Below are 17,171 nucleotides of genomic sequence, written 5' to 3'. Positions count from 1 at the left end.
ACTTTGTTTAGCCTCTCTTATTCTAATGACAAACAGAATGGTGATGAGGTGAATATTGTTCCTAATCCAAACAAGAAAACTACTATTAAGGTTATTATTGCTGCTGTTACCAATTTGAAGTGATCTCTTGTTACATATTCCAGCAATGAACAGGGTTCTGTCAAGCTAGATCAGAGTTAACATAAGGTGTTAACTAAGAGGTTTTCATTTAAATGCCTCTTTTTGCTTGGATATACATTTGAGGGGGTAAATAAACAGTTTAAGTGACTTCTGTTCAAGTCTTTCAGAACTGACCCTTCAGCAAGAAAGCCATGCAAGATGCTGTGGAGTATGGTGCAGAACACACCCACACTGAAATTTTCAAAACTAGCTAAGTCTCATTTTCATGGGTGACTTTGATTATCCACTTGTTGAGCTGTCCTCACACTGTGCACATCCCTGAGGTTCTTCTTCCCCAAAAGGACTATGCTTACATCATGAAAATAAAGTGGTTTAGCAAGTGACTGCTCAGCCAAGAGGCGTGCATTTCCACAGCCCATCCCAGACCAATGCAGAGCTTGTGTAAGTGCTATAGGCTCTTTTTTCCTCTTACTTTCAGTGTCCTAATCCACAAAGTGAGATAATATTATGACAGCACTGTGCTACATGGAAGGTAGCGCATTTTATCCAGATCTCCACAGTTCCATGGTGATTCTGCCCTTCCATTAAATCCTTCTCTTCCTTTAGCATCTTGAGGTGACAGACTGAGACTTTCTTAAGGTGTTGCATATGTTTTTTAAATTAAAAATAACTGATTTAGAGTCTGAGAAATCTCTGTAGGTCAATTTGGGTCTGTCAAACAATGCACTATCCTTTTTTGATCCTGCACGGTTAGTTTGCTCAGAAACGTGCAAGCATTTTGGAGATGACTTTGTTTTACCTTCCTTGGTGGGAAGAACCTTTAGCTATCTATCTATCTTTCCATATTATATGGAACAACTACAAGACCAATCCAGCAGAAAACCACTTTTCTTTTTATTATTTCATAATGGCCTCCATGTCATAGCCCCTCTCAAGAGCAGAGTTCCTGAAACAGTTACTTGGAAGTAACTTGAAAACCTTTTTTCAATCAACCTCCAGAATTTGTTTTCTTGCTGGTTTGTTTGTGTGAAATAGGAAACTGGGGAACCATGGCAATGTATGCCCAAGTTATTCAAGAAGGGTCCTGGCAGAGCAAGAGTTCAGGTGGGCCTTCTAGTTCAATTCTGTGAGCAGCTGCTCTAAGTGCTGAGTTAAGAGTCTAGGGTGATACATGCTTTGATGCTGGTGTCACTCAACATGTGCCTGTCACTCCAGCCCTCCTCAGTGAGGGCAGGGAGGAGAGAAACTCTGTTGGTTTTGGCGGTGCTTCCAGTGAGGAGTGAAAATACTGAGGTTTTCCAGCTGACTAGACTGCCTGCTATTCTAAATGCAAGCTTGCATGGTGAAGAAATACCCTAATTCAGGAAAACAAAAAAGTTCTCAGAATTAAGTGGAAAATTTGTCCTTAAGGCTCACTGTATTGGTTATTTTTGCAAAGCTCAGGAATTGTTACCTTATATGCTTAGCTTGCCTCAGCCTCATTCTTAAAATTGCAGCATGTCCCACCTTGGTGCTGCTGGGAGATCTGGGGTATTTTCACAGTAATTCCCTTTTAGTCTGAGTTGCAGACTGAAAGGTCAGAGTCAAGGCAGGATGAAGAATAAATATGTCTGGTGCCAGTGCGGGAAGGAATCAACATTTTTTCAAGGAATGGCATTTGCTTTTGGATTGCAAGGTCAGGAGACCTAGGCTTGCTGTGAGAGCAGCATGCTGGGCTGCCTGGGAGGGGGAGCAGTGCTTCCTTTTCCACCAGCTGGGGAACCAGTGCTGGAATCCATTCCTCTTTCTTATCAGGCACTTGGAGACATTACTCATGAGTCATCACTTACTGGGGTTTTGTTCACAGGTTACACCATCTTCTCCCTGGGGTTCCGGGGTGCCTGGAAGGTCCTGAGCCCTGTGTTAATAAAGCAGAGACGTGGTGGGATGGAATAAAGGCAGCATTGTTTTGTATGCAGGAAAACAGTGCCCTGTCAGATGCCTCTTCATTTTTCCATCCATGCTGTCATGCTGGCTTTTCCCCCAAAGCTCCTGGTGCTGTTCCCATGGCTCCCTCAGGGGAGCAGGATGAGATAGGAGTGTGATAGGGAAGTGAGGGCTGTGGAGACATGGCCAGCTGGCAGCACAAAGCCCAGGGCCCCCGGCAGGCATGGAGCTGTTACAGCTCCCCCCATGCCTCCAGCCAGGCTCCCTCCCTTCCAGCAGCTCTGCCTACCTTCATTTCTTCAGTAGGGGGTGGAGGGGTAGGAGCTGCTCTTACAGGGTTTTAGATTTCAATTCTCATTTCTCAAACTGCTTCTGGAGAAGGATGTGTTTCTCCTCAAAGCTGTTCTCCCTAATAAGTTCTTGCTTGAGGTTGGACTGGGATGGTAAAGATGTACAGAGCTTGTGCCTGGGGGCGTTGTTTCCCTTAACCCTCCCCGATGTCATTCTGATAGACCTGGTTGCTACATGGCTGCTGAGATTTGAGCTCTTTCTGTCAGCTTTTTGAGCACACAGAAGGGAGGAAAGAAATTTCTCCACTCAGGCATAGTTTTGAAAGGAGATGCTAAGTGAGTTTTTTCACTCAGGTGAAGGCACTTCCACCCTCTGAGGTATTTTGAAACTGTCTCAACACATGCTATTTCTCTTGGGTAGAGACTCCTTATTCATGCAGAAAATTATGCCAAGGAGAGGCAACCTGGTATCAGGGAAGTGCTGTTCATTGTGAAATCATTAGCTGAGCTTTTTGTGCTCCCTGGGTTTCCTTGGAGGATGTGTGTGTCCCTGTCAGGTGTGTGGCAGTGGCCCCAGTGCCATGCCTTCTCTAGGAGAGCTGTGCCAGCACTCTGGAAGCCTGGCCTGGGAACAGCCATCTGTGTCATTTCTGTCCCAGAACAGTCAGGCTGCCAGATGTGACAAGCTGCTGGTTGGCACTGTGACATTACCAGCTGCCCTGCGGGGATCTAAGGTGGGGCTGACAAACTCCAGATGATGTTGACTGTGTTCTGAGGAAGATTGTTAGTGAGGCAGTTAGCTGCAAATATAGATAGGTGTAAACATACATTTCCCAAACATCCCTTTGGCTGTCAGCCTGATCAATGCCACTGTTCTGTGTCGGCTGTTTCACCTTTGCCTCTGTGAAACTTAGTAAATTCATCCAGTTCTGTCCTCTGGTGCTCTGAAAGATGCTGAATGAGACCCTGATGAGCTGCTTCTTTGCTAATTCCATCTTCCTTTCCAGAAACGTGAAGGCCTCCTTCAGACCACTCATGTTTCAGAGGAGCTGACGACCACAACAGAGTAAGCACAAAACACTCCTGTGCAGGATGTGAGACCATTTCTAAGCATGAGAGAAGTTTAATCATCCCCCATCCTTGCTAAATTAATGAAATCCTTTCATGTGGTGCTTTTTTAACTATATAGAAATTACTTGGTCTCTGAAAATATGCTACAAGGGAGAAGTGTCCTCTGGAAATTCTTGTGTCTTAGAAGCTTTTAACTGAAAGTGACTTTTGGGAGCCTTTTTTCCCCCCCCCGCCTACTGGATGTAGCTATGTATATCTGCTTTCTGCTTAGTGCTGTTTTCTCTATTAAGTGAAGGACTAACGTATATATTTTGGGGGAGAATTAGTTTGAAAAAAGGCAATTATTTGACATAGCTCTCTAAACTGAAGTGATACACTTAAAACTGTAAGGAGAGAAGAGCTCAGCAAAAATAAATAAATAAACCTCTTCCCTCTCCAGTTTTTGTACCAGCTTACTTTGCTGTACGTTTTTACAGTCCTTTTTGTAAGAAGGCTAGACAAGCATTTTGGCTTCAGCTGAAAGCTGAGGTTTTCCTTCACATGGCCTGAAGGCAGCTTTTCTAAGAGGGGCTTACATGAGCCCTCCTTCAGTTTATCAGTGCATTGGCTTCCTGTAGAGTTGGCTCAGCTTCCCATGGCTTTGAACATAAATGAAGCACCATGTGGTGCTTAGTGGGGAAGATCTTTCAGATGGAAGGGTTCAGAAATGAGATCATAATGTCTTTGTGTGGACATTAAAGATCTCATAGTGGTTTTTGTAGGATCAGAGCTCTGGCTCAGGTTTGTGGGCCAAAATTCCTCCCCTCTCTCCTGTGCCCTTGAACAATGCAGTGAGCTTGTACTCTCCCTCCAGATGTGGTTTGCAAGATGTGATCTGCAGGCTGGGGCTTGGATGTTTTTTAGCAAGAAAGATGTTTGCAGATTTTCCTTTGTGTTTATACATATATTTTATGGAGCTAATTAATATTACACAGTATTAAGAGATTACTGCTTAATGTGTTGCATATCCAGTCAGAAGTACACCTGTGGAAAATGCAGTGATCAGCCGAATCCAACATTCACTGAATATTTTCCAATTCCTCTGGGCAAATCAGGGCCTGATTATCAGCTGATAAACATCTGCATATGTCTGGTGATGTCATTGGCTATGTATGTATTTCATATGTGATAGTTTTATTTACATTATATTCACATAGAAGGTGTTTTCTTCAGAGAAATCAGGTTAAAGTGAGATAGATGGCTTTGGTTCTTGTAAGATGTGTGGTTTAGATTATATTTGTGGAAATACACACACAAGCACTTTTAGTCATTCACCCTTCATCATAAAAAGTATGGATAAGAAGTCATAATTGTGTGCAAAATGTAATTAAGCATTTCCATTCATTTCAAATGGATTTCCCTGACTTCACTGGTGCTCTGCTGGGGGCATTCCTGCAGCACCTTGAGTCTGCTCTGTGATGTGCTCAGACTCCTGAGTTTGCACAAATTCTTGGCCCTCTGCATATTGAAGGACAACTCCTTTTAGGGCCATTCTCTTGTCTTCTGAAACTGATTATTCATGAACTAACTCCATGTTTTTGAATTCTCTGACTTGCAGGATGATGATGGGAAGATTTGGTAAGTAACAAACTTGACTCTGAATTTTTTGTGTGTTTGATTTGTGTCAGACACAGAACTCTGGTCATTTTTTCTTTCAGCAGACCAAGACAATGGGTTGAGCAATTCTATGAGGTTGGAATGTGTTGTGGGGACAGGTTTTGTTACTCCATGCAGACATGGAGCATAATGGGTAGGACCAGATCTAATTCCTTTGCGTGGAGAATCTTATCTCTTTTGCATTTTCTAGACTTTGAAGTTTAGGCCTTACCAACTGTATGTCTGGTCTTCTAAACAAAACCCATTTCTTTTGGTGTTGCTGCCAAGACAATTCCCTTTGTGCATTTATTTTTTTTAGTGGCATTAAGTCATTTCTTATTTTAAGATGTATGCTCCTGTAAAGGGTGAAAAGAAGTAATTTATTTTCTTTATTTTCCCACTATAATATGTTAAAACTATCATTTCTCCTCTTGCAGCATATCTACATTAAATACTAATAAGGCACTGGAAAATAAGTACTGTCAGGGAGCTATAGGGGCTAAATAAAGTATCTTCAGATACCAAAGGAATTTAGATAATAAATATGTTTGTTTATTTGACAGTAGAAAACTATTAAAATGTGTTCTGTAAATAAAAAGTATTTGATAATGGAAAAGCTGTTAAAAATGATGCTGAAAACAGATTTGATTAGATATTGATAGTGCTTTGAAGGTAGAAACATAATTTAAATCTTTATGGTGTCTGTACACTTTGCTCTTCATACACTGCTGAATCAGAATTCACTTGAGTTCAGTTCTAAACATTACTGATTTCAAGGGTACTACCAGTAATGTTAAATTAACCAAATTAATGTCTGAATTTGACACTGAATATTGATGCAACCATAGCTGTTTAAGTTAGAATTGAGGTATAGTCAGAATTTGTTTCATTTTAATTTTTCTTTCACCCACGTATTTTGTGTACCACTTTTGAACGGCAGAAAAGGGAAATCAGTGAATGTTTGTTTTCACTTACCTCTAAAATTCACAGAGCAGTTTGCTCTGGCATATAGCCAGACGCCAGAATAGGGTGCTGACTTTTAGCTTGGGTCTCTGTTAGATGACTTTCTGAGGAGAAAAACCTTTGTTTTGGACAGGAAACCTGCTTCCCACACTTGTGCTGTTGGAGGTGATTTTAATTTTTTAAATTTTTTTTTCCCCCAAAACAGAGCGCGATGCCTTTGACACTCTTTTTGATCATGCACCAGACAAGCTCAGCGTAGTCAAAAAGGTAAAAAGCAAAATCCTAGCTTTATTTTCCACATTGCATTTTCTTTGTGCTTTTGGAAAGATATTCAGAAGCATCCAGCAAATAAGAGAAGAGGAGTTTGAAGTAGTGAAAAGGGTGTTTATCCCCAGGGATCACTGTGTCAAAGCCAGGTGATGTTTTCCAAACATTAAAATGTGATTCACCCATAAAGACGTTTCCTGAATATAAAGGTTTTATGAAAGAGCTGCTTTGCCCAGGTGCTAAGCACTTATTCCTATGGTCCCTTGCTTTGTCCTTTAAAGCTGAGCATCATTGCACAACACGTCCATCCAGAGATATTTTTGGCAAGGCTTTGTGTTAGAGCAGAGGGGTAATGTAGCTGTTTATCTCTCCCTGCCAGCTCCTGCTGCTTTGGGGCAATATATGAGACTCCATGTAGTTCCATCAGATAGTTCCAGCCTGGCTGTTAAACTGCTTATTAGGAGAGCAGTATGTGAAGATCAGTGTTGAAAATTGTCCCTTCCCCTTGTGTGAAGTAAAGGATGTGTGCTTTTAAAATAATGCTTTGAAGTCTCAAGAGGATTTTTATCTTTCCAGCCTGAAATGTCTTTTCTAAAAGTCCTTTCAAGTGGAAAAAGAACTAACTTAACTATTTCCACATAATAAAAGTGGTAACACTCTGCTCTGTGTCCCTTCTGTAAGTGGTGTAAGTGAGCTGACAGATCTGTGTTTCAATCCATTAGCACAGGTCTGGTTTGTAATGGCAGGATTTGCATCTGGAATAGAAATCCCAGACCTGGGCTACATCCTGGCTGTAATCTGTGTGCTAACTGCACATCCCTCCAGGAACAGAGTTGTGTGCACACCACTGTGCTATTGGCACCTTCAAGAACCTGAAAAAAATCAGTGGGGAGAGTAAATGCACCTACTGCTCGCTTCATCTTCAGGCACCGATGTCATCACAGTGTTCTCCCAGGCCACTGAAGTTTGCTTGGTGTGCTGGGAGAGCTGCATGTAACAGCACCATCTGCTGAGTTCTGGCATCTGGTACAAACAAATAAGTCCTGCGGACTTATTTGTGCAGAGCAGGCAGCAAACATGCCTATTCTGTTTTTAAAAATGTCTTTAAAGGCTATGCTAACCCTTTCACATCAGCACGGAGTGTAGTGTCTGACATCGCTGTTTCTGCTGGGTTTTTTTTAATAGTCTCTGATCACCTTTGTGAACAAACACTTGAATAAACTGAATTTGGAAGTAACGGAGTTGGAAACCCAGGTAGGAGGCTTTGTCTTCTTGGATGTAATCTGTGTAAATTGCAAATTTTCAGACATGGCTTGGCCAAGAAGAGACAGACCTTCTTTCCAAAGTTTACTGAGCCATGAGAGGTGGTTATCTTATTGTCTCGGCAAAATGATAAGCACAGTATCCAGAGAATGATACCAGGAGTATGGGTAATTCATTTGAGCCTGGCTTGGTGTAATACCAGTCATTCATTCACTGCTATATTACAGCTTTGCTGAAATAAATGGGTGACTGGATCTGATCTGTCACAAGAAACTGTTGCCTTAGCCATACCCAAGAATTTATTTTTTAGAGGATGTCACGTGTGCCATATCATGATCGCAAGTGGGAAGTCTTAGAACTGTTATCCCCCTTAGCCAGTCAGTAGCCATCTGGTCTGGTAGGAACACTGAATAGGGTGGCTGAAAATATGTAGGATATTATTTAGTGTTTTCTGAAACCATAAACAATCTATTTTTACTTGGGGGAAAAAATTCTTTTATGAAATTCAACTTCCTACCTGTGACAGGGGAGACTTATTTTCAAGTTTTGATTAAGGAGAAAGATTTGAATGTCTAACACACACAACTTAAGAGGGATTGTGGTTGAAATGACCTGATACTGTAGCAGTAGGACTGGGGGTATATAATGTGCCCTGGGAAGTTTGGGGTTTTTTTTAATACTGCTGTGAAGTTAGCAGCATTCCTCAAGCAAATTAAATGAACATGAGGAAAGCAAGAAAAGACTCCTGAACCATCTCACACTTCTGTGCTAGCAAAAAAAAAAAAAAAAAAAAAAATAAAAATACATAATTGGGGCCAAGCATTCTTTCTTCTTGTTTATGAATGCTGATTTACAAAACAGATGCTTTCTCCTCATATTTCTCTTTAGTTTGCAGATGGTGTTTACTTGATTTTGCTCATGGGTCTCCTTGAGGACTATTTTGTTCCACTTCACAACTTCTACTTAACACCTGAAAATTTTGATCAAAAGGTGGGTAGAAACTCCAGGTTATGCTCTTTCTGCATTATTATCACATTGTTTTTTTCCAATTGTTTTATCTTTTCTCCTTGTGCCAGGTGAAACAGAAGCTGGTATATTTTCTTCAGGAGATCTAGCAAAGAGGTTGTGGCACTTGATGGTTAAAACCACTAAAAATTGTGAAATGAATGGGTAAATTCCTCATAGTTAAGGAAGAAAGGTACTCTGTTCCTGGCATCAGACAACACATAAAGCTCACAAATATCTGGGGTGAATAAATAAAATGAGTGCTCTGTACTGTATAGTACTTTGCGTAACCAAAGTAATTTTTTAGATTGTAGTACTGCCTGTAGCGTTCTTGTGTGTAGGTCTCTTGCTCTCAGCCCCATACTTGCTCCATTGTCCTGTGTCCCTCCTTATGCTCACAGTGACAAAAGCATTTAGGCTGTGTTTTAATGTCACAACCAAAAGTTTGCCTCTGCAGTTGTTCCCAGACCTGCACATGCATCTGTGTGTATTTGGTGATGGTATATCAGAATACCCTGAACCTGGTCCTGATGCAGTCCTGCAGGTGCCCCTGCTTTTCATTTTGGCAGATTCTGCAGGGCAGAGGACAGGTTTTGTGTTGTCTGAGCTGCAGCAGGAGGGGGCTAGGTCAAAAGTGGAAACATTGGCTAAAGTTAAAAGATGGAATGCTTTGTGAGTGCTGTTTAAAATGGGATTTTCATAATGGCTCCTGCACAGGTTGTTGCTGTCAGCCCCTCAGCAAAGGTGTATCTCTGGGGGGATGGTTCTCTACTATGTCTCACACGTCCTTTATAGCTTTCTCTTGCTTTTTTTCTTTGCCCTATTATCTTAAATTCTTACTCTTGTAGAAATGCAGGGTACTGAGTTGCAGCCAGCATCTGTTTGGTTACAATTTTATTATTAATGGTTGGAATTGATAAAGATTACCCAGTATTCCAGAAGTCACAGTGTGGTTTTGTGTGGAGACTTAGCCTTGAGGAATGGGGATTTGTAAATTGAAGAAGGAGAGGCAGGCATTGTTGTTTTGGGGGGAAAAAATACCACGTTGAAAGTGATTTGGTTTGTTGCAATGAATGAGGAGGAACTGCAGCAGGTAAAAGAGATTATTAATAGAGTCCTGACTAATAAACTGTGTACCTCCAGAACTGTCATATGCAGTGATAAAACTGCACAGAATTCATAATGTTAATTACCTTGCCTGAATTTCAGTAAGTGTGGACAAGAAATCTGCTATGCAGATCTCTTTAAATTGTAATTTTTGTTTCTCAAAGGAGAGATTAAATGAAGACACCCACCTTCTTTTACTTTCCCTTTTTGTCCATTTTCTTTCCTCTAAATTTATACTCCTGTGTGATCTCTGGGGGCTTGTTCAGAAACTCTTTATGAACAGTTGTGCTTAGCTTATTTTGCAGATTCTCTGCACAGCCTGCCCAGGAACTGCTGTCACCAAGCACTTTATGGTTCTGCTATGCTTAATTGTGTAAATGTTTAATATTGATTTAAATAGAATTATGAAGTACAGAGAGAATAAAGCATCTAAAAATTTTTGATTAAAGGCTTTTGATAACTATATAACTGTGAGATTCTAAACCCTTTGTCTTTCAGGTGCACAATGTTTCTTTTGCTTTTGAGTTGATGCAAGATGGAGGCCTGAAGAAGCCAAAAGCTCGCCCTGAAGGTATGGATGTGGCTTTAAACTGTGTATAAAGTCATCAGAGCAGGTGTATTTCAAGTGCAATTCCATTCGAAGTAGCAATAGTACCACAAAGTGGAGCTGTGAATGGGCCCCTTGAGGGTTTTTCACTGTCGGTGCCTGGGGTGTATCCTGCCCATGCTTCTTGTCTAGAGCAGATTCACTGAGGTGTTCAAGTGGAGCTTTAGTGAGTCATTCAAGAGCTGTTCTGTGCTACACGATAAATTCAGCTGGTGTTTCCAATAACAATCCAAGCAGAAAGCTTTTCATGGTCTAATTCTTGTAATTCTTGCAGCTGGTGCTAGTCTGGACTCCTGTGATTGGATTTCAGTGACAGATAACTTGAAGGCTTTAGGGGATTTTTTAGGAGAACCAGTAGCAAACAATCTTCTTGATTTATGTGGATGTAGAGGTCAGAACTAAAAAGTGTAAAACCTAGGTTTTCCCTTTTAAGTCTCTGAACTTTAAAATTAAGTATTGATGAGGTCTGCATTGTTTCTTGCACTAGGGATAAAGAGGAATTAAAACTATGACTGCTAAATGAGCAATTTTTATTCCTGGTGTTACAGGAATATGTATGTGTTGCAAGCTTCTGCATAACAAAGAAAATGAGGACTCCCTCAAGAAACATTTGTTCTGACTTAAAATGAGAAAAAGTGGTGGTAATAAATAGATTAACAAACAGTGGAGATGGTTATAGAGAGGGAAAAGGCAGAAGACATTATTAAATGGCTTATACATGCTGTCAGTACATTGTTGTAAACTGGGGGGTGAAAAGTGCTTCTGAAGAATGCTGAAAAGAATGATGAAAGTCTCATGAAAAGGTAACCTTTTCTAGTTTTCTTACATCCTTATGCTATCATGAATGGCAAAACACTATAGCAGATCTTGATTGTGGAGATTCAATGAGGAGCAAAATATGATTTTAAGTGTTTTACTGATTGAAAATGCAATTAATATAAGCTGGAGAGCCAAATTAGCTCATACAACATTCCTTTTTTGGTTTTTTTGCTGCTGCAAGGTGTACCATCTCTTGTGTGTTTTCCTTCCTCTTCTCTGTGTGTGGCCATTTCTGGCAGCAGCTCCGAGCTCTTGGAGTGAGTGTGCTTGTGTAGTTATCTGTGAAACTGACTGTGGCTCCTGAAAAACTGCTCCCTTGGAGAGGACAGTCACATCTTGAGACTGGCTTGTCACAGTAGTGTCATTTCTAAGATCTTGTCAGTCATGTATTGCAATATGTGTTTCACAGAACACTAATTCATTTTGACAGAGAATCTGAAGCTCTGCCAAAGAATTCTGTGTATAGTTACGCTCTGTTAATGCCACACTTTGATCCATTGTTTGGTCATCAGTAGGCTGGGAAGCCTGTCAGGTAAATCCATGCCCTTTAGCATGAATTGGGTAGTAAATGCCTCTTGGATTAGAATCACAGAATTGCTAAGGTTGGAAAAGACCTCTAAACCATCGAGTTCAAGCATTAACCCAGAACCATTTTGTTCACTACTAAGCCACATCTCCAAGTGCCACATCTACACAGCTTCTAAATTCCCTCAGGGATGGAGACTGTACCACTTCCCTGGGCAGCCTGTTTTGATGCTTGACAACCCTTTTGCTGAAGAAATTTTCACAATTCCCAGTTGGGGAAACCTGCCCTGATACAACTTGAGGCTGTTTCATCCCATCCCTTGTTCCCTGGGAGCAGAGCGTGACCCCTCCCTGGCTGTCCCCTCCTGTCAGGGAGTTGTGCAGAGCCAGAAGGTCCCCCCTGAGCCTCCTTTTCTCCAAGCTGACCCCCAGCTCCCTCAGCCCCTCCTGGTGCTCCAGCTCTATTTCCCAGCTCTGTTCCCTTCTCTGGACATGCTCCAGCTCCTCAGTGTCTTTTCTGATGTGAGATTCCTATAACTTCCAGGATTTGAGGTGGTGGGCCTGGCTGTCCAACCAGTTTAATTAGTTGTAGGATTTAAGGAAAAAGGTTGTCTAGGGAAGAACATAATTTTTATCCCTGTAGTCCATGCTTTCTGCAGTGCTTGCAAAAAGTAGGTCTTGTTAAATCTTGTAGTGTGTCTGTGCACAGGTGTAAACAAAAATAGGACCATAGAGGTCATCTCCTCTTCTCTGTTCTTCCAGCCAATTCAGTGGATTGGGCCAGCAGCAGAACTTGGTGCTGAGTTATTGCAGCAGAACTACATTGTATTAATTACATTGGATTAATTTAATATCCTCTAATAAGTTTGTTATGGACTGTGAGAGTTTTAAATTAATGGAATATTTTAAAGTAATTTTAGGGTGTATGGCCACTTTCAGTTAACATTTTATTAGTAGTTGTTGTTGGTAAGTTATAGCTGTGCATGTTTTATCTTATAAGAAGCAGGAGGCTGAGAATATGTTTATTCCTGGAAATACCTGTTAGACAATGATCAATAAGGAACACTGCAGTTGCCCACACAGAGAGGATGCACTGCACACTCTGTAGTCTAATGCAGCAGTTAAAGAGATAACAAGGTCTGAAAGTTAGGAAGATGGTAAACTGGAATTACAATATAACTTTTGCAGCAGTGGTTATTAACCATTGTTCTGCATTGTGAAGGAATGGAGATGGAATTTCCACCACTGAAAGACAGAAAAAAAAGAAAAATAAGAAAACATTCAGCATTATGCCTATGTTTTAATTTGAGTTGGCTTGTTTTAATTTGGGTATCAACTTTCTGTGATCCCTGGAAAAATTAGGAGTTTTGTGTTTCAGTTTTCCCAATAGGACATTTCTTTTTTCAGGATGCATAACTTCACAGCAATTAGGATGTTTTCTTTGGGGCAGGAGAAGATTCTTCTGCAAATGTGAACTGAAAATCATAAATGAAATATGTAAAATAATACAGGCAAAAAGGGCAGAAAGAATATTTGAGAATACCAGATGAAGTGTGGGGATTAGAGTGGTATCTAGTGTGGGGTGGGAGGGAAGGGTGGAGAGGTCCTGGCAATGAGTCTTCAAAGCAGGTCCTGTGGACCTCACATTAATTGTGCTTGGTCTGTTAACAGTTTGCTGTCTTTCTAGGACTTCTGATGATTTTTTAATTATCTGTTCTTCCTCACTTCTGCTTCCATATATACTGTGTATTTTTTGCTGCTTCCTACTCATTTCTGACGTGTTATATCCAAACTTTCTTTCTACCTCTTCAGCCTTCTCTGTGCTGTGCCTCCCCCCAGAATCCCTGCATTCTTCGCATTTTATTGTAGTATAGGTGGAGAGGTGCTAACAGGAAAGCTTTTTCTTGAGAGCTGTTCCAAACCTGTTCCCTGGCCTAGCATGATAAGAAGGGTTATTAAATAATAAAAATCTTGGAGTCTGCTAAGAATTCAGGCTTTGTTAATTCATGGACCATATCATTGCAGAGCTATGGATGTGGTTCAGTACCTCAGGATGTGTGTGACTGCTTGTTCACTGCTTCTGTTGCCCAGGAAGTCATCTGGAGTATTTCCCAAAGCCTTTATCCCAGGTCTCTGACAGAAGCAGACTTTTAGCCAATTTTAGCTGGGGAAGGGAATTATCTTCCTGTTTCCCAGAAAGAAGTTAGCTGTGACTGTATGATTGTAAAGCTGTTTTGAAACACATTGTGCGGTACATTTAAAAGGCTTGGGGAGATCAGAACTTTGTGGATTTTATTTTTTTTTATTCACAATTCCATCAGCTCAGACAGGTGGGGACTTCTGTTCCTGTCAGGACAAATGAGGGAAAACACAATGCAAATAAAGGATTTCTCCTTTTCTTCCACAGATGTTGTCAACTTGGACCTGAAGTCTACGCTCAGGGTTCTGTACAACCTTTTCACCAAGTACAAGAATGTTGAGTGATCCTGGAAGCTGCTGAGGTCTCTTCATCCTTCAACCTCCCCAGGCAGAAGTTACAATAAACACGCCCTCTGCATGGTCCCATTGTGCCTTATGCTATGTACTTCATGCATTCTTCCTACAGCTGATGTGTTCTCTCTGTAGCTGTTTGTAAGACAATCCCACTATAAATAATGCATGTGTATTCTCTAGGTCACTTGAAAATGTGTAGGTATTTCACACTTCTGCCAAATGGATCTGTTGTTTGCTATAACCCACAAATGATCTTTTGAGAAAGGAAACATACTGCTAACTACTTTAATAAGCAGGGAAAATATGAGACTTTCCTCATGGCTCAAGAGTCTTTACTTCTGCAGAAGACTTTGTTTTGCATACTCCTTGGTTGCTACTGGCATTTGATGATTTTCCAGGCTTAGAGTGTTAACAATAGAAAATCACCATTGGAATTTATTTAGAAGCTGAGCCTTTTCTGTTAACTAAAGGTTTGTGTGTTCTGTTGGTGGCTTGGGCTGAGGGGAATTACAGGCACTGTCTGAAGCTAATGGCAAAAGCTTCAGTTTTTATGTTCACCTCTTTCTACTCAGTGTTACTTCCATTCAGTGTTTACACAGAATAAGTCTTTCAATGGGATGACCAACTAATCTTTTGGTGTCTGTTTTTTATTTAATCTCTTTTCTAGGAGAAAATTAGTTTGCTAGGGCCACTGTCATCCGTTAGGCAGCTTCAATCAGGTTGGTCCAGAGCTGGTCACACAGGCACAGGCTGGATTAGTGCATTTTCCCCTGTCCTTCTTGAAACTAACATAGGGAATGTGCTGGAACAGGAGACATCTGAGTGGATTTTTGAGGAGAGCTTTGTGGAGGAAATGGGATTGGCATTTCCAGAGTTAATGATATGTGGAATATGCATTCAATATCACCCTTTTCCTTTGAGCACACAGAGGAGAGATTTGATTGCTACTTTTATGTATCACAGCAACAGCTTTTGTCTTCTGGGCATCCATTCCTTTGTCTGAAACACTAGGCAGAGTGCCCTGAAGGAGAGCAGGTGCAATTGCTCTGCTCCATGGGCTCACTTGAGTCCTGTTGTAAGTCAGTGTCTTCTTTCCCTAAATAGCAGTTATTTTACACCAAACATTATTTGCCTTTGAGCTCAGATTCAAGAGGAGACATGCTATTTGAATGGTATAATTTTACAGTTGGGATTTTCTACTTCCCTTCTCAAACAGCTTTTCACCTCAGAGGGAGAGAAATGAGCTTCTGCTTCTTTGCATTGTATTTTTGGGTTACGAGTTCTAGTATTTGGATTACTTGGATCACCTCCCCTTACACTGCTACAAAAAAAAAGAAAGATGGAAGGAAGTTGTGCCTTTTTTGCATGAAAAATTAACATCTCCTCTGCTCTGCAAGGCTCTCTGGGGAATCTTTGCATGCCCTGTGCTTTAGGAAGGAGCTGATCTCTCACTGTTTATACTGAACCAGGAACAAGGATGTGCAGTTCAGATGTGGCCACTAAACTCCACCACAGCACCAAGAGTGGAGGCTTGCACAGGTGCCAAGGCCTGGTGGACAGCTCTCCTGGCAGGTGAAGGAAAGTGGTCTAACTTTTGTGCTGAGAAATAAAGGTATCACGAGGCTGGAAGGTCATTGAGCTGAGAGGTCTCTCGAACTTTTAGTTTAATGCAGGGTTATTTGCAGGAAGCAAGTCTGTTAAAGAGTTGTTATTCCATCCTCCTTCCTTCAGGTGATGTGGGGGTGCCAACTCTGTTTATATTCTCTGAGTTGTTGGGAAAGACCTCCAGAGAGTGTAGTTTTTGAAATTGCAAGCAGTATTAATATCAAAAGCAAACAGAAGATAAGAGATGGGTGAGGGTGATTTGGCTTTGGAAAGGGGAATGGCTGTTTCTGAGCTGGGATCATAGAGCTGGCATCTTCAGGGCACATAAGCAGAGGTGAGCAGGTTATGACAAGTTATAAAAGAGTGTCTGTTTTGTTGAATTCTGTGTTTCTGGTCTCCTTGCTACAACCATGGGTCTCCTTTAGCATTCCTTCTGTTAATATCCCTGTCAGCCAGGCCTGCTTCCTGGATCAGGAGTCACAGCCTGTTCTGTTGTGGTCTTGTTTGTTGGTAGATGTTGAACAGGGAAAAGACTTTTTTCATTCCTTGGCTCCTGGCTGTCTGGCCAGCTCACTGTTCTGAAGACACTGTATTGTTAACCAGATTTGTGAGCAGGGCAGATGGAACTGAAGTGTAGCTTCATCCCAGTCATCCCAATTTCCAGAAGGAGCCATGTAGGTAAAGCTTCTCTAAAACCTGCTTTTGTCATGTTTTTCTATGACACATGCACCATAATTTTTTGCCTCTCAGAAAGCTGAGTCAGTGTTAAAAATGTTATTCATGGTATCTTTGTGTTACTGGGGTTTTACATATGGGTACCAGTCTGAATCCTGTTGAGTTCATCTGGAATGCTGAATGCACTGCAGCATAAAAGCTCCCACATTTGTAAGTACTTAATGAATGTCTGTCTTCTACAGTCCAAACTTGACTTTTAGGTGCATTTACTTGACACACAGCTACAGTGAGCTGTATTGCCACAGAAAAAGCTCATGTAGTCCTCAGCTGCATTCTGTTTTTCAAGATGAAAAATGGACAGTGGCAGTTTTTTTAAAATCAATTTAAACCTTATAGGATTTCTTACTCCTCTTCCCCACACCCCCATGCTTTCAGTATTAATGTGTTTTTTAAGAGTCTCTTCTACTGTTTTTAACAGTGTTTACTCTGGATTTCTAACTACTAAAAACCAGCCTTGCAGATAAAATTCTGGATTTGTTATATGTTGGAGATATCCATCTTTGTGATAAGAGTTGTGTACTGTAAGCAAGTTACAATGCAATGCTATGTTTGCTAAAATTTACAGCAGAAGTGTTTATGCATGGTTTTTGACAGTTGAACTATTTATTCAAATAAACAAATGTTTCCTGCTTTTTTTTCTCAATGGAAATATCTGTGGGAAGAATTTATGGATGGTGAGATTCCCTTTGCTCTGGTGTGCAGAGAATGTTGAGTGGCTCTCTTAATACAGCAGGGCTGTG

General features: G+C 41.0%; 1 protein-coding gene across 2 annotated transcripts in view; it reads left to right on the top strand.

The window, feature by feature from the left end:
* PARVB (parvin beta) overlaps positions 1 to 17,061 on the top strand; it is a 51,571-nt gene extending 34,510 nt beyond the window's left edge. For both annotated transcript variants that reach the window (XM_041464327.1, XM_041464328.1), the window contains exons 7-13: positions 3,344 to 3,402; positions 5,005 to 5,024; positions 6,211 to 6,272; positions 7,458 to 7,526; positions 8,424 to 8,525; positions 10,146 to 10,218; positions 14,006 to 17,061. In XM_041464327.1, the coding sequence (XP_041320261.1) occupies positions 3,344 to 3,402; positions 5,005 to 5,024; positions 6,211 to 6,272; positions 7,458 to 7,526; positions 8,424 to 8,525; positions 10,146 to 10,218; positions 14,006 to 14,082 (462 nt within the window). In that variant the 3' untranslated portion in view covers positions 14,083 to 17,061. The remainder of the gene's footprint in view (positions 1 to 3,343; positions 3,403 to 5,004; positions 5,025 to 6,210; positions 6,273 to 7,457; positions 7,527 to 8,423; positions 8,526 to 10,145; positions 10,219 to 14,005) is intronic.
* The last annotated feature ends 110 nt before the right edge of the window (positions 17,062 to 17,171 follow it).

The sequence above is a fragment of the Pyrgilauda ruficollis genome, unplaced genomic scaffold (assembly GCF_017590135.1).
Source record: "Pyrgilauda ruficollis isolate IOZ18807 unplaced genomic scaffold, ASM1759013v1 scaffold179, whole genome shotgun sequence".
NCBI classification, from domain to species: domain Eukaryota; kingdom Metazoa; phylum Chordata; class Aves; order Passeriformes; family Passeridae; genus Pyrgilauda; species Pyrgilauda ruficollis.
Note: the sequence above shows the minus strand (reverse complement) of the source record. Positions and strands in the feature narration are given on the sequence as shown.